The following is a 24791-nucleotide window of genomic DNA, read 5'->3' on the forward strand; positions in this document are numbered from 1 at the left end:
AAAGAAGACGCTGTATGATATCAAGCCAGATGATGGGCAATTTGTGGTTGCTGTTTGGGATTTTTTTGAGTTGGGGAAATTTTGGGGATTTTCTGAGGCTCGTAGGATATACATTGCCGTGATATCACTACAAGTGAGAGGTACTACCAATATCGGATGACCTGATCTGGGGAGAGCTGACTAGATTTAAGAGTTGGTGTCATTATGGAGACTCTGTACTACCATTTCAGCCTTGGTTTTGACCCCAAATTTTGAAAAATAATAATAATAATAATAACAAATCCAAATATTGGCTACTGAATTTTGTTGGTGCAACCTGGAAATGCTGCTAAAATAGGACTCAAGTCCCCGTGACTATTTTGGGGAGCATGGATCCCAGGCAGAAAGCTTTTCTACCTCCTTATTTTTGTCCTTGTAACTTGGAGATCTTCCAAATTGATGGTAAGGACAGCTTACTGAGCAGGTAAGGGCAGGTCAAACTAAACAGCAGAAGCTTCCTGCAATGACGAACCTGCTACTTTTCAATCTTGATTCGCCAGGCTTAGTTCCTTCTTTTTTTTGTTTGTTTTTTGTTTACATTTATACCCCGCCCTTCTCCGAAGACTCAGGGCGGCTTACAATGTATAAGGCAATAGTCTCATTCTATTTGTATATTTTTTTACAAAGTCAACTTATTGCCCCCCCAACAATCTGGGTCCTCATTTTACCTACCTTATAAAGGGTGGAAGGCTGAGTCAACCTTGGGCCGGGCTCGAACCTGCAGTAATTGCAGGCTCTGTGTTCTAATAACAGGCTTCTCTACTGCCTGAGCTATCCCGGCCCCTTCCTTCCTAGGTTGACCTCACCAAGTTTTCTGGGGAGGTCTATCCCATTTCCCTGTCCTCCTTTTAAAGCATACTGTCTGCCCATCCTGCCAGAGGATGATGAATGGAGAGGCACCTTGCCATTCCTGCTTGAAGTCCGTCAAAAGTAGCAATAACAATAGCAATTAGAATTATATACCGCTTCATAGAGTTTTACAGCCCTTTCTAAGCAATTTACAGTGTTAGCATATTGCAGCAACAAACTGGGTCCTCACTTTACCAACCGCAGAAGGACGGAAGGTCTATCCCATTTCCCCTTCATCTCTTTTAAGCATACTGTCTGTCACATCTTGCTTAAAGTCTGTCAAACATAGCATTCATTCACAACTTCTGGAGGTGAGTTGTTCCACTGATTCATTGTTCTAACTGTCAGGAAACTTCTCATTAGTTCTAGGTTGCTTCTCTCCTTGATTAGTTTCCAGCCATTGCTTCTTGTCCTGCCGTCAGGTGCTTTGGAGAATAGCTTGACACCCTCTCCTTTATGGCAGCCCTTGAGATATTGGAACGCTGCTATAATGTCTCCCCTAGTCCTTCTTTTCATTAAACTAGACATACCCAGTTCCTGCAGCCATTTTTCATATGTTTTAACCTCCAGTCCCATAATTACCTTCGTTGCTCTTCTCTGTACTCTTTCTAGAGTCTCCACATCTTTTTTACATCGTGGTGACCAAAACTGAATGCAATATTCCAAGTGTGGCCTTATCAAGGCATTATTGTATTAACACTTCACTCATTATGGTATTAACACTTCACGTACACTTAGACTTATATAGTAGCACTTAGTGCTCCAAAATGCTTCACAGCACTCTCTGAGTTTACAGAGTCAGCATATTGGCCCTAATAATCTGGGTCTTCATTTTACTGACCTTGGAAGGGTGGAAGGCTGAGTCAATCTTGAACCCCATCAGGATCGAACTCATGGCTGTGGGCAGAGTTAGCCTGCAATACTGCATTCTTACCACCGCGCCGCCACGGCTCCTAACATCAGTGATTTCCAAATATTACAGAGAGAGAAAAAAAATTCCTTTTTCAGAACCTGGGCCTCAGCCAATCCATCTAGATACAACCTTTGAGGCCTGTCATTGAACGAGGCAGCACAGAAGCAACCAAGAGGAACTTAGAAAGAGAACTATGGAGTTTTGGTTTGACTTCTTTCCCAATTGTACTTTCAATGCTAGCCTTATATTTGTTGGGATATTGTGTGTTACAGCTTACATTTAAAAGATGATCATAAATGAAAATACCAAGAAGTGTGAATAAATGCCAGGGGTTATGGAAACTGTTGTGTTTTTCAAAGCAAGCCAACTCACTAATTTAAGGCGAAAGAGGCTGCATGTGATTGACTGACTGGGGGGCAGAGGAATGTCATTGCTATGTTAGTGAATATATTTGAGAACAAAGGAATGGTAAGCGAAGGAATAAAGGATCTCCATCAGGTGTTCTTTATCAGCAGAAAGTAACCGATTCCTCCAATCATAGATTGTATCTACTTGCTGCCACCTGATAAATCCTACATAATTAACTGGGATGAATGCTTAAGTCCTGTTGACAGCTATGGCTGTCTGAAGATAACATAGCTGCTGAATGTGTAGTTTTCAGTTTATATTGTACTTGTAAGTATTGCTATAATAATGCTTTAAGGGTGGCTAGACTACATGTACATTTATGGAGTACTTCATTATTGTTTTCATAATTACACATGGAGTATTTTTTTAAAACCACAGCCTTGACTGGTCTGGCCATTCTTAAACAGAAGGAACACATTTTCTAGGTTAACTTGCTTATGATTGGGAGTTGAATTTTGGTCCCTTCCCTTCATCCTTCCATTCCCTTCATCCTTCCCTGGGAGGGAGAGAGAAAGAGAGAGGGAGGGAGGGAGAGCAAGCAAGAGAAAGAGGGAGGGAGGGAGAGAGAGAGGGAGGGAAAGAGAGAGGGAGGGAAAGAGAGAGGGAGGGAGATAAAGAAGGAGGGAGAGAGGGACTGAGAGAGAGAGGGACCGAGAGGGGGAGGGAGAACGAGCAAGAGAGAGAGGGAGGGAGGAGAGAGGGAGACAGAGAGGGAGAGGGAGGGAGGGAGGGATGGAGAGAGAGAGAGCGCAACTCTAAGGCTTACATTCCAATCATGCTAAAGTTACATCCACCTTTGAATGTGGAAAAACAGAAATATTGATTGAACCCGAAGTGCCGATATCCTTTTCAAGACTCTTTGATCTGGCAGGTTATAACTAGTTTTTAGAACCAGATCCTGATATTAAGCAGGCTTTTCTGCACAAAATAGCATTAAGAGTCAGAAACCATGTCAAGCAAGTGACAATCCTCTGCTGCCTCTTTTTTCTTCTTCTTGGCGACCTGGTGACCCCGCAGGCATTTATCTGCCAAGAGCAGCAAGCCCACTGGATCTGCGGAAGCCAAGATAAGAGAGAGCGGGAAATACGGAGTCCCACTCTTTCCCTTAATCCTTTTGTACTTCAAGAAACCTTTTAGACACAAATTCAGTTGAAGACCGCAGCTGAGGTTCATGACGATTATTTTTCCCGCCCCTTTCCTTCCTGCCCTCATTTTCTTATTGTGCTTTGTGCTCCTTCTGAATCTCCAGGATGGATTCTCTAGACTCTTTAACTCTACATTAAGTCATATATCAATGCAGACATTCCAGGCTTCTACAACTAGGACTGTCTCTTGGGACCTACCATAAATGGCGAAGACTCCCCAAAGATTCAAAACATTTCTGGCTTTGCTATTGCTTTTGACAAAAGGGAAAGGGAAATAAAAGAATAAAAGGAAAGAGAGAAAGGTCATGGGGTATTTAGGGAACCGCAGGACACGTTGGTTGGGGTGTGTTTACCCTAGGAGGGATGCCATGTCAAATGGTAACCTTTAAGAGAGAGAGAGGGGGGAGGGAGAGAGAGAGAGAGAGGGAGAGAGGGAGAGAGAGGCACAGTAAATAGAAGTCCCAAAATGTTTCCAGGGGTGGAATTCCAGGTCACAATATTAGACTTCTTCTTCTCAAGATGGATGGCCTTTTGTCATTCATGGGGCTGTTTTCCAACTGTGACCCATGACTGATGAGATTCTTTTCTTCAGAGAAGAATATTGACACGTCCATAGAAGAGAATATATATATATATTCTCGTGTGTGTGTGTGTGTGTGTGTGTGTGTAGGTCTTGGCATTTTTGGGTCTTTTCCTGTGTAAGGTTGAGAGTATCTTGGTGACGTTTCGACGAGGTCTCACTCATCATCTTCAGGCTGGTGTCTTCGGCTTCGTGCTTCTCGAGCAAAGAGTGGTCGGAGTTGCCGTCTCTCTATAAATACTGGTGGGGAGGTGGGGAGTGTTGCTGTGAGCGGGTTGATTGGCTGTGTGGTTGCATCTTGATTGGTAGATGGAGTAGGTGTTTGCATCTACCAATCAGGATGCAACCACAGAGCCAACCAACCCGCTCACAGCAACACTCCCCACCTCGACCAATCTGCAAACACCCACTCCATCTACCAATCAAGATGCAACCCCATTGAATTGAGTCCCCTTGCCTTAAAAAAATTCAACTCGCCATCTAATTCAATACAAACATTTGAGCAAAAAGTGCAGTGTGTTCTGCCTTGGTTGCGATATGTTCTTCAATCCAATAGCCCTATTTGAATGTGTTTGGAGTGGATTATTCCATTGAATCAAATTTGCTTTAATTGAGAGAGTAACAATTTAGTATCATCCTTGAAGAATTAATCTGTTCAGAAATACGATCAGCGTTGAGTCTTTCATTTCTCCAGATATTAATGAGAAGGACCTCTATCATAAAACCTGGAGAGCATTTTGCCAGTTGTTGTAGATATATCCCTGAGCTAGATGGATCTTTAGTAACCCAAGATCACAGCTGGACCCACTGCTCATCCATGCCCTTAGTTTTTTTTCTCTAATACTCCAAGGAAGGTGAGGTTACTTTATTGTTTGACATCTGGGTCTTCTGAGACTGAGAACAACTCTAAGCTGTCTGTCTGACTCTCATTGGAATATTATTGTTGTCCATCACTTGATGTGTTTGTCAGAGTTAGTCTGACTTTCCCTTATGCAGAAGGAAGCACCACAAAAGACATCCTTTTAGAATTAAAATTACATTCCTTTATTAAAAAGAAAAAAATACGGAGATGAGTATTGATCCTCCCGTGAAATCGTTCTGAGCATTCCTAGGATACTAAAAAGGAAGCACTTTGAATACTCAACGAGTCATGTACAAACACAAGGATGCGGCGGCTCAGTGGCTAAGACACTGAGCTTGTCGATTGAAAGGTCGGCAGTTCAGCGGTTTGAATCCCTAGTGCCGCGTAATGGGGTGAGCGCCCGTTACTCATCCCAGCTTCTGCCAACCTAGCAGTTCGAAAGCACGTAAAAAATGCAAGTAGAAAAATAGGGACCACCTTTAGTGGGAAGGTAACAGCGTTCCGTGTGCCTTTGATGTTTAGTCATGCCGGCCACATGAAAAACAGAGACGTCTTCAGACAGTGCTGGCTCTTCGGCTTTGAAACGGAGATGAGCAGCACCCCCTAGAGTCAGGAACGACTAGCACATATGTGCGAGGGGAACCTTTACCTTTACCTTTATGATACTAAAAAGGAAGCACTGTGAATAGTCAATGAGTAATGTACAAACACTGAGTATTGCAACCCTTTGTAATGTAATGTTCTCTCCTGCATTGTAATAGCGAATATACATACATACATACATACATATTCATATACACATACACACACACACACACACACACACACACACACACACACACACAAATAAAACTGAACCAGGCTGTAAGAGGAGGTAATTTTCTATAGAATTACTGCTGCTCACACTTACTGGAAAGTGACTCTCTTAAGAGATCAGTTCAGAGTATTCTCAAGTACCTAGAGTGCAATTTTGTTCCTTCTTTATTAAAAATGATACGGTTCTCTTGTGGGTCCCTTGGGTAACGTCTCAATATAGATTTAATTATTCCTCATTCTTATCAAGACTAGAGTGTGATATTAATAGCAATAGGCAAACTCCCCCCCTGGCCTGATTCAGAATAGACTCAACGAAGTAAAATAATGCCTTTCCAAAATTACTGAGTAAAATGGTAGAAAATAAAATCCTTTCACTTGATTTTATTCCGGAGTTGATCCCACCCTGGAAAGTTGCTACCGTTCATTAATCATCAGCAGGATATTGCTTGGCTACTACTACAATACACCTTTTGTCAGCCTCACTCACATGAGGATTGTGGGTAGCAGAAAGCAGGGCTTGTGTATGTGTGTACACACACACACACACACACACTGTAAGCTGCCTAAAGTCATGACAATAGGCAGCATATACTCACACTCACTCACACACAGAAACAAACATTTCCTGGGATGAGCTGCACTAAAACAATTTAAAGAGTGCCAGACAAGGAAAATCAAATGCATCTATTGACCCATTTCTCATTCAATCAGAGGAAACAAAATTGGCTCTAGAAATTCTTTTCAAAGGAGGATAGAGCGGGTGATGTTTGCACTTGCTTAGCCATAAAGTAGCCATAAGGGGAACAAGGGGGAATGTTCTGTCTCTCACTGTTTTCTCCAAGTTTGCACAGTCTGCTTGATTTCTCACCTTTAATTAAATTCCAAGGAACAGCATCAAAATAGGGGTTCCTCAATTGCATGGTATGCTCACCTTAAACACACACATGTATAATTTCCCCCCCAGTTATCAATGCTTCTTGTCCACAAAAATCTCTTTTAAACCAATGCAAGTTTCTTTCAGTTTTCAACAAAGGAAATACCATATCTGGTCGCTAGGAAGGATGAAAATGGTAGGCTTTCCAGAAGATACAATACATAATACAATACACAATAAAACAATACACGAGCAAACAATAGATACAAACTTAAAGTGAACCGCTCCAAACTCGATTGCAGAAAATATGACTTCAGCAACAGAGTGGTCAATGCCTGGAATGCACTACCTGACTGTGGTTTCATCCCCCAATCCCCCAAATTTTAACCTTAGACTGGCTACCGTTGACCTCACCCCATTCCTAAGGGTGAGCATTCAAAAGAGCACCAGTGTGCCTATTGTCCCTATCCTAATGTTTCCTTTAATTGTATTCATTTTATGTATTCAATTCATGCTTATACTTATATATATTATCTAATACTACTCGAGAAATAAATAAAAATAAAAAATAAAAAAAGACAATTGCCTGTTCACTGTTTATAACTGCAATGGAAACAACTTGGAAACTCTTCAGGACGGTATTGGCAATCTTCTGTCTCAAAAGACTATGGTATTGTGCTCCGGAGAGAGGTCCTAAAAAGGCCTAGTGTGGCTAAAAAGGCCAATTCGAGAGTGGCAATCCCTTCCACACTGAGGGCAGATACATTCTGTCCCCTGCCCAGGCCCCAGATTTCGCTGTTTCCGGGACTGCCTCTTTGCCTCAGCCTGCTGAACAAATGTCTCTTCGAACTGGAGAAGGCCATGCTGCGTCTTTAGCCTCCAAGCTGAACGATCGGAGGTCAAGGTTTCCCAGTTGTTAATGTCCATTCCCAGGGCCTTTAGGTCCCTCTTGCAGATATCCTTATATCGCAGCTGTGGTCTCCCTCTGAGGTGCTTTCCCTGCACTAATTCTCCATACAGGAGATCTTTAGGAATCCGACCATCAGCCATTCTCACGACATGCCCAAGCCAGCGTAGACGTCGCTGTTTCAGTAGTGTATACATGCTAGAAATTCCAGCACGCTCCAGGACTGCGCTATTTGGAACTTTGTCATGCCAGGTAATGCCGAGAATATGGCAATAGTCCCAACATACCAAATTGTCTGGTAATCGAGGTATCTAAATAGCAAAGAATGACCTTGCATTACAGAGGCATTTTCAACTACTTCTGTGCACATTGCAGGTTTTGGAATCTACATATTTGATTCAAATCAGAAAAAGAAAAAAAATGACCCTGTTTATAAAATAATTCCTCCTCCTCCTCCTCCTCCTCCTCCTCCTCCTCCTCCTCCTCCTCCTCCTCCTCCTCCTCCTCCTCCTCCTCCTCCTCCTCCTCTTCTTCTTCTTCTTCTTCTTCTTCTTCTTCTTCTTCTTCTTCTTCTTCTTCTTCTTCTTCTTCTTCTTCTTCTTCTTCTTTCTCCTCCTCCTCCTCCTCCTCCTCCTGGTATTCCTGCATGTGCAGGGTCCACTTCATTTATAAAATAAATAACACGTTTCATTCAAGTATGTCATATGCTCACAAATTGATCTGCACAAAAATGACACCCATTTGGGCCTGGAATTGGATAAGCAGACAAAGACTTAACATTTGCCAGGAGCAGGAGGAACATGCAAAAGACATAGAAATGTGTTGTGGACTAAAGTTCAAATTACTACACCAAAATCAGTGGGCAGAAGCCACCCATGGAATGAGGGAGTGTGAAACTCCCAGATGGCACAATTTTGATTTGTCATCCTATCATATCGCAAGATCTAAAATGGACAGCTAACATCAAAAACATCATCAAAAAAAGACAACAAAGAATGTTCTTTCTGCGCCAATTCAGTAAGCTCAAACTGCCCAAGGAGCTGCTGATTCAGTTCTACAGAGGAATTATTGAGTCTGTCATTTGCACCTCTATAACTGTCTGGTTCGGTTCTGCAACCCAACAAGAAAAACACAGACTTCAGAGGATGATTAGAACTGCAGAAAAAATAATTGCTACCAACCTGCCTTCCATTGAAGGCAGGCTGTATACTGCACAAATCAAGAAGAGGGCCGTGAAAATATTTACAGATCCCTCACATCCAGGACATAAACTGTTTCAACTCCTACCCTCAAAACGACGCTATAGAGCACTGCACAACAGAACAACTAGACACAAGAACAGTTTTTTCCCGAAGGCCATCACTCTGCTAAACAAATAATTCCCTCAACACTGTCAAACTATTTACTGAATCTGCACTACTATTAATCTTCTCATAGTTCCCATCACCAATCTCTTTCCACTTGTGACTGTATGACTGTAACTTTGTTGCTGGCAATCCTTATGATTTATATTGATATATTGACCATCAATTGTGTTGTAAATGTTGTACCTTGATGAACGTATCTTTTCTTTTATGTACACTGAGAGCATATGCACCAAGACAAATTCCTTGTGTGTCCAATCACACTTGGCCAATAAAAATACTATTCTATTCTATTCTATAATTTGGTAGGCTGCTAAAAATGCAGGGCAATGATGCATAAATGGCTAATTGAACAAGAAACAGATTAATGATGCAGACACAGTATCTATGTTGTGTTGGCACAGAAATCTGTTTTCTGTTATGGCAGGGGTCTGCAAACTTGGCTCTTTTAAGACTTGTGGACTTCAACTCCCAGAGTTCCTCAGCCAGCAAAACTGGCTGAGGAACTCTGGGAGTTGAAGTCCACAAGTCCACAAGTCTAGAAGAGCCAAGTTTGCAGACCCCTGTGTTAGGGCATCCATCAACAGAAATCACGTTTCAAAATTTTGAGATACTTCTCTCGGAGCAACTTACAGCCCATAAGGTCAGGCAGACATCTGAAGTGGATCCGTCTGATTACTTTGAAGGGAATATTGTTTTACCTCAGAGGGCCTCAGAATCTTTCCAGAAAAGCTCTAGTTCAGGGCTCTCCAACCTTAGCAACTTGAAGACTTGTGGACCAACTCCCAGAATTCCTTATATATGAGTCAGAAATGATTTATTTCAGAGAAATGTTTGCGGACAAAAACAAAACAAAAAATAAAATAAAATAACACTCAGCTCTTCATAACAATGTCATTTCCTAGATGCAACAATATCCTGCAAAAATTGGTAGTAGAGCCAAAGAGCTTACTGAGCTTTGTACAGTAATGATGTCCTTTGGGATTTCAAATCAATATCAAGTCTCCTGAATGACTAGAATGTTTTTTGATGTACCGTATTTAGGAACATTAAATTTATTATCCCCTGACTTCTAGAGTTATTTTTGCCCCCTTTCTCTCCCTATGTAATCCCTCCGCCTGCCCTGGGCTTATGCCCTGCTAAGAAGTTGCAACTTCTCTACCCAGCATGGCTACCCATGCACAAACACACTTTAGCAACCGGACAAAGAGAATCAACTAGCAGTAGCTGAATGCAAAACCCTAATTTGCAGTTGGGTCAAATTAGGGAACACTAAGATCCTTTCCCTACTGAAATTTCAAGGATTTTCCATTTTCAACTAGCAGTGCAAAAAATTTACTAGAGTTTTAGCTAACAGGCAACACTGAGATCCAGATTGATACCAATCAGAAGTTACACAACTCAACAGAAACCAATTATCTGGATTACTCTTCCTCAGGATCATAGGAGCTCTGCAAAAGATGCCATGTAATTATTATACCAGACTTGTTCAATGCTCTTTTCTAACTCCGCGGTGCTAAGCATGCCAATCTCCCAGTGATTTTAATGATAAAGGAGAGAAAATCTTGCAACTTCTGCAAATCGCAATCAATTGAAAGCTGGAGGAGGTAGTTTTAATCTTCATTGGTAAGAACTATAACCATTTCATATCCTCTAACAATCTGGTAGCATAGCATGTGGCCTAGATGGACAGCTGCCTGAAGAATTAGCCCGGATATTTAAGTCTGAGAAGGGAAGGGACACCAAAGAACATAGATTTACAGATTAACAGAGTTGGAAGGGACCTTGTAGGTCATCTAGTCCAACCCCCCCAAGCAGGAGACCCTTCACCATTTCTGACAAATGGCAGTCCAATCTCTTCTTGAAAGCCTCCAGTGTTGAAGCTCCCACAACTTCTAAAGGAAAGCTGTTCCATTGGTTGATTGTTCTCACTGTCAGAAAAAAAATATCCTTATTTCCAGGTTGAATCTCTCCTTGATCAGTTTCCATCCATTATTCCTTGTCTGGCCTTGGAAAATAGCTTGACCCCTTCCTCTGTGTGGCAGCCCCTCAAATATTGGAACACTGCTATTATGTCTCCCCTGGTCCTTCTCTTCACTAGACTAGCCATACCCAGTTCCTGCAACCATTCTTCATATGTTTTAGTCTCCAGTCCCCTAATCTATCCTGGTTGCTCTTCTCTGCATGCTTTCTAGAGTCTCAACATCTTTTTTATAATGTGGTGACCAAAACCCGATCCAAAATTCTAGATGTGGTCTTACTAAGGCTTTATAGAGTGGTATTAGTACCTCACGTGATCTTGATTGTATCCCTCTGTTAATGCAGTTTAGGATTGCATTGGCTTTTTTGGCTGCCGCTGCACACTGCTGGCTCATATTTAACTGATTGTTCACTAAGACTCCGACAGATCATAACATTGTTGACTATTGAATGGATTAGTCACATTGGAACAGTTTACCCAACTTTCTTCTGCTTGTTCTTCTTTCAGCCCAACAGGATCAAACGCTCATCCACAGCAACCAGGCAGAGAGCAACACAGCTACTACTGGGCAAACCCTGAGAAATGACCAGCAGCAGCAGGAGCCCAATGACCAAGGTCAGTAGTAATTGCAATTATTATAGTTCCTTGCACTATCATTGTGAGCTGCGGTGGGACAGTGGTTAGAGTGCAGTACTGCAGGCTACTTCTGCTGACTGCCAGCTGCCAGCACTTTGGCAGTTCGAGTCTCACCAGCTCAAGGTTGACTCACCCTTCTATCCTTCTGTGGTGGGTAAAATGTGGACCCAGATTGTTGGGGGCAATAGGCTAACTCTCTAAACTGCTTGGAGCACTGGTGAAATATAAAATTTGATACTACCAGTTCTGTGGGCGTGGCTTGGTGTGAGGGTAATGTGACTGGGTGGGTGTGGCCAACTTTTATTTTTATTTTTAAAAGCATTTTTTCTACAACCTCTTCAGCTGAAGAGGTTGTAAAAAAATGCTTTTAAAGGGTTCTGACAATCCCAGCTGAGCTGCGCGATCATCAGAGGCTTTTTTTTTTACTTTTAAAAGCATTTTTTCGGCTGAAGAAAAAATGCTTTTAAAAGTAAAAAAAAAAAACCTCTGATGATCGCGCGGCTCAGTTGGGCATGGGGGGCTGGGGGCAGAGATTTTTGCTACCAGTTCTCCAAACTACCTGCCATCATTGCTACCATATCGAGCAATCCGATCCGAACTGGGAGCATTTCACCCCTGGCTTAGAGATAGCAGTATATAATTCTAAGTGCTATTGCTATTGCCAGTTCCATTTATTAAAACCCAGAACTAAAAATCCCCTCACACCCCAAAGTGTGGCTGAATCATCAGAGCCTTTTCTTTCTTGTACTCAGAAAGGTGAAGGTGCAGAAGAGAATATTTATAGAGAATAGGTTTACAGGAGGGCTACTGACCCGAATGAGCAAAAAAAATAAATAAATCATTTTCAGGCATAATCTGGCGATGACCTCATAAGAAACAACTATAGCAATGCTGAGTCAAGGGCTCCAACAGCACGAATTCAACGGCTATAGAAGTCGGATATTGTTAGCTGTTGCTATATTCTGTGATCCAGAGAAAACTATAGATAGACCACCAGACCTTTGCTATTTTATAAACCAAGACACCAGCTGCAACCCCTGCAGATTCTTCTTGCAAAAACAGATGAATGGGAAATATCTTTTTTTTTTGCCTAACCCTATCCCTTTTTATTCTGGAAATACTTTATTTCAAGGTGTGCCAACCTGATGCCTTTGGACTGAAACGAATTTGCAGACATCTTCCTTATACCTGACTTTTTTTTCCCCAAAAAATTGTTTCAATTTTTATTTATTTATTTATTTATTTATTTATTTATTTATTTATTTATTTATTTATTTATTTATTTGATTTTTATACCGCCCTTCTCCCGAAGGACTCAGGGCGGTGTACAGGCAAAAATAAAACAGATAATACAATATACAATTTAAAATGCAAATTAAAAAACTTATTTTAAAATTAGCCTAAGAAGTTAAAATATAACATAAACTAAAAACCCCATTTAAATTAATTAATAAAAATTTAAAATTAGTAAAATTCAATTCAAGCCAGCCCCGCGCGAATGAAAAGATGTGTCTTCAGTTCACGAGGGAATGTCCGAAGGTCAGGTTTTGGCGTAAACCCGGGGGAAGCTCGTTCCAGAGTGTGGGAGCCCCCACAGAGAAGGCCCTTCCCCTGGGGGCCGCCAGCCGACATTGTTTGGCGGACGGCACCCTGAGAAGTCCCTCTCTGTGAGAGCGTACGGGTCGGTGGGAGGCATGTGGTAACAGCGGGCGGTCCCGTAAGTACCCAGGCCCTAAGCCATGGAGCGCTTTAAAGGTCGTAACCAACACCTTTAAAAACCAAACAGGTAGCTGGCATGCTGCAAAGCAAGTCACCCACCTCTGGCATCTTCCTTAATTTTTTGGCTCCCCTATAGAAGGAGTTATTATGCAATAACAGCAATTGGGTGCCATCATTGTTTCCTTGATAGCAAATGCAATATAAAGGAAGGAAATGATACCATAATCTTTGGAAAAGGACAGAAAATGGCATTAGGGGAGCTAATTTCAGGATGTTCTATCTACTTGAATTTGTTCAGAGGTGGGTTTCAACAGGTTCTGACCAGTTCTGGAGAACCGGTAGCGGAAGTTTGAGAAGTTCAGAGAACCAGTAAATACCACCTCTGACTGGCCCCACCCCCATCTATTCTCTGCCTCCTGAGTCCCAGCCGATCAGGAAGAAATGGGGATTTTGCTGTATCCTTCCCCTGGAGTGGCAAGGGAATGGAGATTTTACAGTATCCTTCCCCTGTCACGCCCACCAAGCCTCGCCCACAGAACCTGTAGTAAAAATTCTTTGAATCCCACCACTGTTTTGGTGGATATTTTAAGGAAGGGGCTGGATGAGGTTTGATCCAAGGTTGTATCCTTTAGATATATTTGGACAGGAAATGTTTATTGTTTCAATGTTTTACATTATGTTTTATTTAATGCCCGTGAACCACTCAGATTTGCCTTGAATGAGATGGGAGGTATACAAGTTTCATAAGCAAATAAAAAATAAAATAAAATAAAATAAAATAAAATAATTCTCAGGGAAAGTGAATTTAGCATCCGTTGCTAAAGGAGCAATAGATTGCTGAAGTGTGATTTAATTTTTACACTGCAAATTCCTCCTAAGACAATGGCTGTTAAATTCTTTCATAGGACCAGTCGCCTAGAGTATAATGCATTTATTTGAAACAGTAAAACCAGAAATTGACCAGGTGGACAAAGACTCCACTTGTGCTCATTAAATTTCTGTTAACTGTTCAATAGACTCTCCTGGAATTATAACTACCCTATAATGAATATGGATCATTCAGCCATTATTGGTGACTGTTGCTTGTAGAAATGTCACCCAAGGTGCATGAGAAAAAAATCAAAATGGAAAACTCACTTGAATGACCGAATTAACTTTTCACCCTTTTTTCTGACAACGGGCTGTGGGTTCTATTTTGGTGGATTCATTTTTTTCCTTGCAGTCAATATCTTCTTCCTTTATTGCATTCCCCCCCCCCATTTCTCCCCCCCCCATTCAGCAGTTGCACAAAAAGTGAATGAACAGATTAGCAGCCAGGAGATGAAACTGACTTTGCTACAGAAGAAGGTTGACAACATTTCAGTCGTCATGAGAGACGTGAGCCGGACGCTTTCCTCTCTGGAAGGCAAAATCAATGAAGATAAGAGCCAAGATTTGGCGGCGTTTCTAAAAGGTAAAAGAAAGAAATTAAGGCAATCACTCACCTGTTTAAAAGTGCCAAGAAAAGAGCAAGAAAAGGGTGTGGGGGGGGGGGAAGTCAGAGGGGAGGAAGAAACAACCAGCTCTTGCTGTTGTAATATTCCATATTCTGCAAACAAGTGTATATTCTTTCTTTCTTTCTTTCTTTCTTTCTTTCTTTCTTTCTTTCTTTCTTTCTTTCTTTCTCTTTCTTTCTTTCTTTCTTTCCTCCTCCCTGGTCCTCCCTCCCTCCCTCTTTCTTTCCTTCCTTTCTCCCTCCCTCCTGCTCCTTCTCCCCTGCTCCTTCTCCTCCTCCCTTCTTTCTCTCTCCTCCTCCTCTCTCTCTCTCTCTCTCTCTTCCTTCCTTCCTCCTCCCTCCCTCCTCCCTCCCTCCCTCTTTCTTTCTTTTTTCTTCCTCCCTTCCTCCCTCCCTCCTCTCTCTCTCTCTCTCTCTCTCCCCCCTTACTCTCTATCTCCTTCCTTCCTTCCTTCTTTCCTTTATCACAGGATATGCTCCCAACCACCAGTAATGATACAATTCAGCCAACAATGCTCATAGTTTGCAACCGCATTTCTACCCCTGCTAACTATATGCAGATTTTTATTGTGTTTTAAAATGCATGAAATACTGATATGACCAGAGCTTATACTGGCGCAAAAGAAATTAGTGTGGACAGGATACACAATGAAGATACTGTCTTCTTCTGATTTTCAGGATTACATGCATATTTTTCAAGCCAGCAGCCCCATTTTCCTGCTGGGCTGCTCTAAAAAACTCTTCTTACAATATGAACAATCCAGCTGATGAGTCAGTGCATTGTATGAATGGAAGGATACCATTGCAAGCTGGCTTCATGTGATGCATGTAATATAATGGATGCTTATTCTACCCATTCAATAGTATAGTTCTTGCTGGTCACAGTGTTATCGCAATCGGTGATAACCCATAAATGAAATTTCTGGAGTCATTGACATAAACCCATTAAAGTGCATAAGATAACGCAAACATAGCATTTAAATTTAAAATTTCTACTATGGTTGATATCGTGATACAAACTGGAGGAGCTTTGGGTTGTTTGGTTACTTGGCTCTTCCACGTGCCTCTTTTATAGTCTTCAAAGATTGAAATGGGCCAGCTTAGAAAGCCTTGGCAAAGCAAAGATTGCCTATATAATGGTATAATGAAGGAATCAATGCTGGGTTGTCTTCTTCATGATTGAGATCTAAAGCTCTAGGTTGCTCATAGAATCACAACCTTAATGCATCAAAACATTTTTAAATGAAATCAGCTGGGATTTTTTTAAAAAAGGCTATAAATATAATAACACTGATGCTAGATAAACATTGTCAAGGAGAAAATTCCATTTTGAGGATGCCATCATAGAGAAGAACCTCCTTCTAGTAGCCACTTAATGCCCTTCATTTGCATTGGGACATCTTGAAATTGTACTTTTAAAGTCTTGGAAATATAACGTGAGAAGGCAAGTTCCAACCAGGGATCTTTAAAATTTAATATAAGAAAAGATTTGGCCAGGAAAAAAAGTATGAGGCATATACAGTCCAGAACATGACTAGTATCATGTTTATTTTTATTGTTCATCCTTTGCAAAATTTGCTGCTAAGTCTCCATTTTTGCTTGAAATTATTGCCATTTCACTAGCAGTAGAGTTGGAATGAATGGCAAACCTTTGAGCTCACAACTATTAGAAGACATCTTAATAAATTATAGTCCCATTTCTGGCTTGCCTCTAGAATTGTTATGCTCTGAATGTTGCTTTAGCCATACTGATATTTACACCTTCTTTCTTATTCATCCCACCCTCTTGCTACCCTCAGGTGTATTTTATTGTTGCATGGCACCCTTGACCCTCAGGTATAGGTTAAATATCTCTTTGAATATTTTCCATTTCCTTTCTGCTTCCTTTTCATCCATTTCTCTAGTCCCTTCGGATTAATATGTGCACATTTGGTTATAACATGCCATTAGAGAAGTCAGGTGCAGTATTTCTCCACAACCTTTCCACATTTTTTGTGTGCACATTAACCCACGATAAAGTTGCAATTGTCACAAGGATCATGCAAAATTCAGTATGTTAGGTCCTAAATAGAGTGTTGTGGTCCACCAGCAGCCTGCAGAGCTAGCAATGGAGTCAGACAATGAGGAGGCTGGGGAGGACCATAGGCCAGTCCTGGACTCTGTGGAAGGCCCGGACGAGGGCTCTGCATTGGAGGCAGAGATGTGGCCAGCGCCATCTGGGAGCAATGCACAGACTCCAGAGCCTCCAGAGGCAGACAGCAGAGAGGCAGAGGAACAAGAGGAGCCTGTTCCTAGTGCATGCATGCAAAAAGTTGCCAGAAGCAGCTAAAGCAAAAAGGACAACTTGGGAGTAAGGCCAGGAGATGATTGGCCCCTCCCATAAGGCTTAAAAGAGCAGCAACAGCTCTTGGACTCTTTGTAGGAAAGCAACATTGCTACAATTGTTTCTAGTGTCCTCTCTTGTTTCTGAACTTTGTGGGGCTTTGCCAAGAAAAGCCTTTGGCTGGGTGCCAAAGAGGACAAAGGTTTGTAATAAGGCTGAAGGACTTTTTCTACTGTTTTGGAATTAATTTGAATAAAGTAATTCTCAGCTATTGAAGTAAAATACATTTGTTTAGGACTGATTGTGTCTGGTACTAACTACTTGGGCCTAGGTCACAACATAGACATCTAGATACACAATGCATTGTGTATCACATTGATACACAATGCCTCAATTTCACAATCTAGGATTCTATTAAATAAATAATTCTTTTTCTGTGTTTTTTGTTTCCCAGTGAAATCCTTATTATGACCAAGCTTATTTTTCTTTTTCTTCCAGTGTTACCAGTATATCTAGAATGTATACCATGTATCTAGACTGCACTCTAATATACAATTACACATAACACACACTCCTTATGAAATTTCTTTTATTCTCCTGACATTGTCCTTTCTACTGGAGATGTCCAGAAACAGTGAAACAGAATATTCAGCATTCCAACATAATTACTGATTCTTACTGAAATATATTAGAGCTACATTTAGCACAGAAAGACATTGCTTTCATTTATCCATGTTTTCCCCTTTATTACAATCCACTTAAACAAAGTTCAAGTTTGCGGGTTCTGACCAAAGGTCACTGCACTAGTACATTGTTGTTGCAAACAAAAACAAGAGTCATTATCCCTGAATTGTCAGAATTATGACAGCTGTTACAGGAAGAATTTTGCTATAAATAGTTAACCTCTAAATGTGGAGGATATTGTGACAGAGATATGGTTAATCGTCCTCATAATACCCATTCTTTAGTAAGGGTAAAGGTTCCCCTTGCATATATGTGCTAGTCGTTCCCAACTCTAGGGGGCAGTGCTCATCTCTGTTTCAAAGCCGAAGAGCCAGCGCTGTCCGAAGATGTCTCTGTGGTCATGTGGCCAGCATGACTCAACACCAAAGGCGCATGGAACGCTGTTACCTTCCCACCAAAGGTGGTCCCTATTTTTCTACTTGTTTTTTTACATGCTTTCAAACTGCTAGGTTGGCAGAAGCTGAGACAAGTAATGGGAGCTCACCCCATTACACGGCAGCACTAGGGATTCAAACTGCTGAACTGCCGACCTTTCGATCGACAAGCTCAGCATCTTAGCCACTGAGCTACTGCATCCCTTTTTTTGATGCCTTAAACTACCTGCATTAGTTCTTAGTTTCTTCATCTCACATGTCTGTTACTCTGGAGTTGTGTGGCATAATCAATCTGAGGAACAATCAAGAGAAAGAGACCCAGGAAATGCAAATCAATAGGTGAGAAAGCATTCATTGTCATTATTGATTACCTGGATGCCGAGAATTTAAATGGAACGATGACCATAAAACTATGCTGCACCTGAGTTCATTGGTTAGCTGCCAACCATAAAGTGCCTTCCAATGTATTTAAGTATAAAATCAGAGTGAGTTGTCCCTTTTCAACTTCACTGATTTCAAAAAGGAAAGACTTACTATAAATACATTGTCAATCTTGTAAGCCGCCCTGAGTCTTCGGAGAAGGGCGGGATATAAATGTAAATAAAAAAAAAATCTTTCCCATCAGAACCAGTGAGACCTTAATGTTGACCTGAGAATTTATTTTTTTATTTTATTTATTTATTTTGTCAAATACATATTAAATAATATATATAAGTATAAGCATGAATTGAATACATAAAATGAATACAACTAAAGGGAACATTAGGACAGGGATGGTAGGTACACTGGTACTCTTATGCACGCCCCTTACAGACCTCTTAGGAATGGGGTGAGGTCAACAGTAGCCAGTCTTAAGTTAAAGTTTTGGGGATTTTGGGATGAGACCACGGAGTCTGGTAGTGCATTCCAGGCATGAACAACTCTGTTACTGAAGTCATATTTTCTGCAATCAAGATTGGAGCGGTTCACATTAAATTTGAATCTATTGTGTGCTCCTGTATTGTTGTGGTTGAAGCTGAAGTAGTTTCAGTAGGCAATTTCTATGGAATCTTTTCAGTTTTGTTAATGCCTTGCTCTTAAAAAAAAAAATCCTACTCACATCTTCATTCTAAGGTATGTGTGTGTGTGTGTGCACACGTGCATGTGCGTCTGCACACACACACAAACACACACACAGGCATCAAAATCATACAATCTTTGGAGTCCACTAATTTGTCAATTCCCATGGCTTCACAAATTTTGATGTCTTACTTTGCTTGGGATGCCAGATTCTGCCTTTGTGCTTTTTTTTTTTTTTGGCCTTTCTGTTTTCTGACCATATTAGATTTATGTCTTCCAGGCTCCCAGTGGATCTGTCATGCCTTCTCCATTTGTTTTGTGCAACCTTCCACCCTATTTTCAAAGCTGACCTTTGCATAGCTTAACACGACCTCGGAATTGTCCTCATCCCTCTTCCCTCCCTGCTCTTTATCAAAAGCCAACTAGAGAATTAACTGGGAGAGAAGGAGGAATAGCTTCAACAACTGTGGTATGGGGCAGGGGATTGAGGTTTAGCTACAAACTCAGGGGTAGGTTCTACTTACCTTTACTACTGGTTCGCATCGTGCCCCCATGCGCTTGCTCGCTCCGCTCATGGTGAGCGTACCCTTCTGCGCATGTGCAGAAGCTACGGTGCATGCACTCTTCTGCACATGCGCAGAAGAGTTTTGATGATGTTTGGGTCAGTAGGTGGACCCTCCTGCCGGTTTTACTACCGGTTCTATAGAACCAGTCTGAACCAGGGGCAAACCACCAGTGTACAAACTCAATGAAGAGACATAGCTGGGAAGAAAGGACAATGAGCATTATTCTCCATGTTCAATCTGAGCATCCTGTATCCAGAGGATGGATAGAGGTTAATGGTTCTTGGGGAAATGGCACTTTTGCCGAACTATTTATTTGTCATTCCAGGTCTGGGGATTATTATTTTTTTCCTGCCATAGTTTTCTCCCCTTTTGAAACTCCTTTAAGCAAGTGAAACATTGGAAATATTTTATTATTGCATTTTTATTACACTCCCCCACCCCCCAAGACTTCAAGCTGGGTCATTGCACTGTGAAAACCAGGCAGGTGGGGCTGACAGAGTGTACGACAGAAAGTTATCCAGAAACTGTCAGATGGAGACTTCAGTCTGGGTCTGTCCCATTCAATTCCCATCTCTTTAAAACACTGATGAATATAAAAGAAGGTTTGACTCAAATTCATATAGGCTCAAAAGTCACCTATTTCTTCCCATTTGGGAAGTCCCATTCCCAAGTTGTTCCCAAGTGGCAGAAGCCTGATGTCAGGGTTCCAAGTAGCACACCCCATTTAATAAGAACTCTGAGGCTCGCAATTCCTCGAAGAACATTTTTATCGGGACATATCAAATTGGCATGATCCTGGTGAAAATCCGGCTCTACGTTTGTCACAAACTTGTCACTCCCCCCCCCCCGAATCTCCAGTCACATGGTCCAATCAGCACACAGTCCAGGCACTTGCACCAACATCCTTGATTCCCAGGGAAAAGAATTTTATTTAGGCTACAATACAGGGGTGGTGTCGTGTCCCACTCCTCCGCTGACGGCCGGGTCAGGGAAATCCGAATCAGGCTTGCCTCTGCAGCTCTGCCCAAAGTCCTAGCAAAGTCCTCAGAGCAGGCAGGAGACCAGAAAGTGACTTCAGCAAGATAAGTTCGACTTTTGCCTGACTCAGAGACTGCCAGAAAGTAGATCCTTTATATAGGCCATGGGGTGTGGCTCCATGACTCAGCACTCATTAAGGCCTGCCCCTCCCTTCCTTCTGTTGCCTCCGCCTATCCAATCTTCTGATGCGAGGGTCACTCCAATCAGCTGTTGTTGGGAGTAAACCCTCCTCAGGCTCACCTGCTGTGGAGGAGGGGGAGGGGTCTAGCTGCTCCGTTTGCCTGGGCATGGAGTCAGGGCTGGGGCCGGGAGATGCTCCTTCTTCTGCAGTTTGTGTGGGCATGGAGCCAGGACTTGGGCCGGGAGGCATACATTCCTCAGTGTTCGGGAGCAGGTAAGAAGGCCCCGGCTGCTCTGAGGGCGGACAAGACACAACAGGTGGTATTCACTTACCTTCGCTACCGGTTTGCAAATGTGAGCACGCACGCATGCGCGGAGCCTTCCATGCATGCCGAGAGCATCATGATGATGTCCGGCTGGGTGGGTGGAGCCTCTTGCAGCTCCCGCTACTGGTTTGTCCAAACCGGATAGAACTGGCTGAATACCACTACTGCTACAATACCTCAGCTATCTCTACACACCCGCACCCTCTCTGGCTCCTTCGCTCCAGGCTGTGTCAACCCTGAAGCAATGAGAAAAGAAACCTCCCTAGGGAATTACAAAAAGGGAAATGGCCCCAGTTCGGCCAACCTCAGGGTTGACACCTGGATCTCTTAGTAGTCATGACCTAACAAGCTGCTGCAAGAATGATCAAGATAATGTACATGAAATGCTTCGGACTCTGTAATTCTTCTGCTTTTATGGTGTTTGTATAATTCCAGGAACATTGCCGACTAAAATGCTTTTGTCCTTGACCTTAGATTAGTCAGGGGTGAAATCCAGTAGGTTCTGACTGGTTCTGGAGAACCGATAGCGGAAATTTTGAGTAGTTTGTGGAGAACCGGCAAATACCACCTCTGGCTGGTCCCAGAGTGGGGAGGGAATGGGGATTTTGCAGTCCCCTTCCCCTGCCACACCCATCAAGCCATGCCCACAGAACCGGTAGTAAAAAAAATGGATTTCATCACTGAGATTAGTGTGTTAAAATAAGAAAAATTAGGCTGTGCTTTATAATAGCAATGAAATCTCAATGCTGCAGCCTGTTTTAGAAGCTACCCAGCTAAGGAAGCCTCAGGTTAGAGGCTACTCATTCCACTTATTTTGAAATGTTGTAGTAGATGCCCTTTGGACATCAACACCTGTGAGATTATTCTTTCTTTTTAGTTGAAAGCGGCCTTCGCTAGGCAATTAGTGTTTGTGTAGTTTCTTTAACTAATTAGCACTTATTAAGGATTTGAGATTGATCCCCATAGGACTTGCCTCGGTTTTGATATCACATGGTCCCAGGTTCTTCCTTATATTCCAGTTAGTTAAATCTTTCTTTCTTCCTTTTTCTTGCTCTGTTAGATTAAAATTATGTTCTTGGCACATAATTAACCATTTCTTCTGCTTATTGAGATTAGCTTTTCAACTTTAATCAAACTCATCCATTTTAGATGCACGCGTATGTAGATTTTATATATATAAAACAAAATAACCAAAGACCTATATATATATATATATATCCATATTTGTCTTTTCCATCTGGTAGAACATTATCAAACCTATTTCTGTATATTCCCTCCTCAAAAGATATCCATCAATATTAAAATATGCCGAATCGATCAAAGTCAGGTGCCTTCTTTAATTAGATCTAATTCATCTAAATTACACCTCTTCAGAGTGTATCTTAATTCCTTATAATGCTGGACTAACAAAAAAGATTTCTCATACAGGTTGGGTAAAAGTGCAAACAAGTAAATAAATATATCGCTATTTTGTGTTTATTTGCCTACAAGCAAGGCAGTTGTCATTCATATCAGAGGTTTCTCTGGGTATGTGTTTCTATTTCAGCCAGGTGGATTTTTACTCAGGACATTTAAGGCAATTACAGCAGGCTCTGTCTTATCTGTAAGCCCATTGCAGGGTTCCAAGTAACATCCCCAACGAAATCAAACTCTGAGGCTTGAGTTTCCTCAAAGCTAATTTTTATTAGAGATGTCATATTGGCACAATTGGGAAAACCCAAATCTGAGAGCTTCCGGGTTTTCCTCACCCAAGAGAAAGTTCAAGTCCTCACCCACATGTCTATCACATGAACCAATCAGGTACCCTCCGGAACAGAAGATACCTCCTCATCATTCTCAGCACAGCTGTAGAGCACAACGGCCTTGACTTTTAAAAGAATTCTATTTTGACTACATATCTTCTTCACTCTATACAATCCCCCCTCCCATTTCCCCACAGTAGAATTTGTGGCAGGCCTGAAGCCTGAAGGCACAAAAGTAGAAAGAGGGCTTCCAGGTCTGACACCCACAACTTTTCTTTGCATTCAATGAATTTTGTCAATTGAGGCAGGGATGGCATATAGTATTGTGGTGCACAGGGTATAAAAAACAGATGGGCAAACTGCAGGATATATTTCCCTTCTTACAAGGCATGGGCAGTGCCCATGAATCTGGCCGCCACCTCATTCACCTCCATTCCATTAATCCTATATCACTAAGAGAAGAATAAGCAGAACTGGGGGGCAGAATTAAGTGTGTCATCAGCTTAGAATCATTATGTTCTCACAAGCAGACCAAGTCCAATCCCGCCTGAATTCCCTTGACCCTTTTCTGGTGCCGATTTAGTGTTGTATAGGCTTAAAAAAAAATTATGCTCAATCTAAGATGGTCCTGATTCTTTGCACCTGACAAGATGACCCTCAAGTTCTAAATTATTTCACAAAGATAGTCATGTGAGCTGAAACCCTGGTCCCCATGTTCAGAATCAGAATCAGAATAGAATAGAACTGGAAGGGACCTTGGAGATCTTCTAGTCCAGCCCCTGCTCAAGCAGGAGAACCTATACTATTTCAGACAAGTGATTGTCCAGTCTCTTCTTAAAAACTTCCAGTGATGGAGCGTTCACGATTTCTGAAGTTAAGCTGTTCCACTGGTTAATTGTCCTCACCGTTAGTAAGTTTCTCCTTAATTCTAGGTTGCTTCTCTCTTTGATTAGTTTAGATAGATAGATAGAATAGAATAGAATTTTTTTATTGGCCAAGTGTGATTGGACACACAAGGAATTTGTCTTGGTGCATATGCTCTCAGTGTACATAAAAGAAAAGATACGTTCATCAAGGTACAACATTTACAACACAAATGATGGTCAATATATCAATATAAATCATAAGGATTGCCAGCAACAAAGTTACAGTCATACAGTCATAAGTGGAAAGAGATTGGTGATGGGAACGATGAGAAGATTAATAGTAGTGCAGATTTAGTAAATAGTTTGACAGTGTTGAGGGAATTATTTGTTTAGCAGAGTGATGGCCTTCGGGGGAAAAACTGTTCTTGTGTCTAGTTGTTCTGGTGTGCAGTTTCCAGCTATTGTTCCTTGTTCTGGCCTCTGGTGCTTTTCCAATCTTTCTCCTGGAAGATAATTTTGCCCCAAACAGAGAACAGAACAGAGTTGAGGTTTTGGTGAATTTTTTAAAATTAGTTGGATAACATCAGAGGAACTTTAGCATCCTCCATTCCTTTGGGCCTTTTAGAATTTTATGACATTTTATGACATTCAATATAGACATTCTATAACCAATTTCATTGTATACATGACGTACAATGACAATAAAGGCTATACTATACTAGAGTCATGTACACTACAGAGAGTCATACGATTATGTTGGGATAAACATCTAAGAAACAAAGAGATAATAAACAAAGAGATCCATGAGAAGGTTTTTTACTGAACAATGCCACAGCCCTTTTCAGGTGTTTTGCTAAGAAACTGATTCAAACCTGCGAATGCTGTTCTTAAGTACTGGCTGAGAATTATGGGTCTTGGAGTGCAATAGCTCAGGAGGGTGTAAGGTTGAGGAACAACCACTCTTAAGAGTGGAAAGGGAACTGTCCAAACTAAGGACAGTGACCTAATAGGTCAGAAAGATAATTCATGTAACCACCCAACTGCT

The 24791-nt window shown here is 41.6% G+C and overlaps 1 protein-coding gene across 2 annotated transcripts in view; it reads left to right on the plus strand.

Annotated features, from left to right (window-relative positions):
- MMRN1 (multimerin 1) overlaps nt 1–24791 on the plus strand; it is an 87980-nt gene that overhangs the window by 41770 nt on the left and 21419 nt on the right. Inside the window, exons 4-5 of one of the 2 annotated variants that reach the window (XM_058192744.1) lie at nt 11246–11353; nt 14373–14546. In XM_058192744.1, the coding sequence (XP_058048727.1) occupies nt 11246–11353; nt 14373–14546 (282 nt within the window). The remainder of the gene's footprint in view (nt 1–11245; nt 11354–14372; nt 14547–24791) is intronic. The other variant, XM_058192745.1, reaches the window with a different exon arrangement.

This window comes from Ahaetulla prasina, chromosome 8 (assembly GCF_028640845.1).
Source record: "Ahaetulla prasina isolate Xishuangbanna chromosome 8, ASM2864084v1, whole genome shotgun sequence".
NCBI classification, from domain to species: Eukaryota; Metazoa; Chordata; class Lepidosauria; order Squamata; family Colubridae; genus Ahaetulla; species Ahaetulla prasina.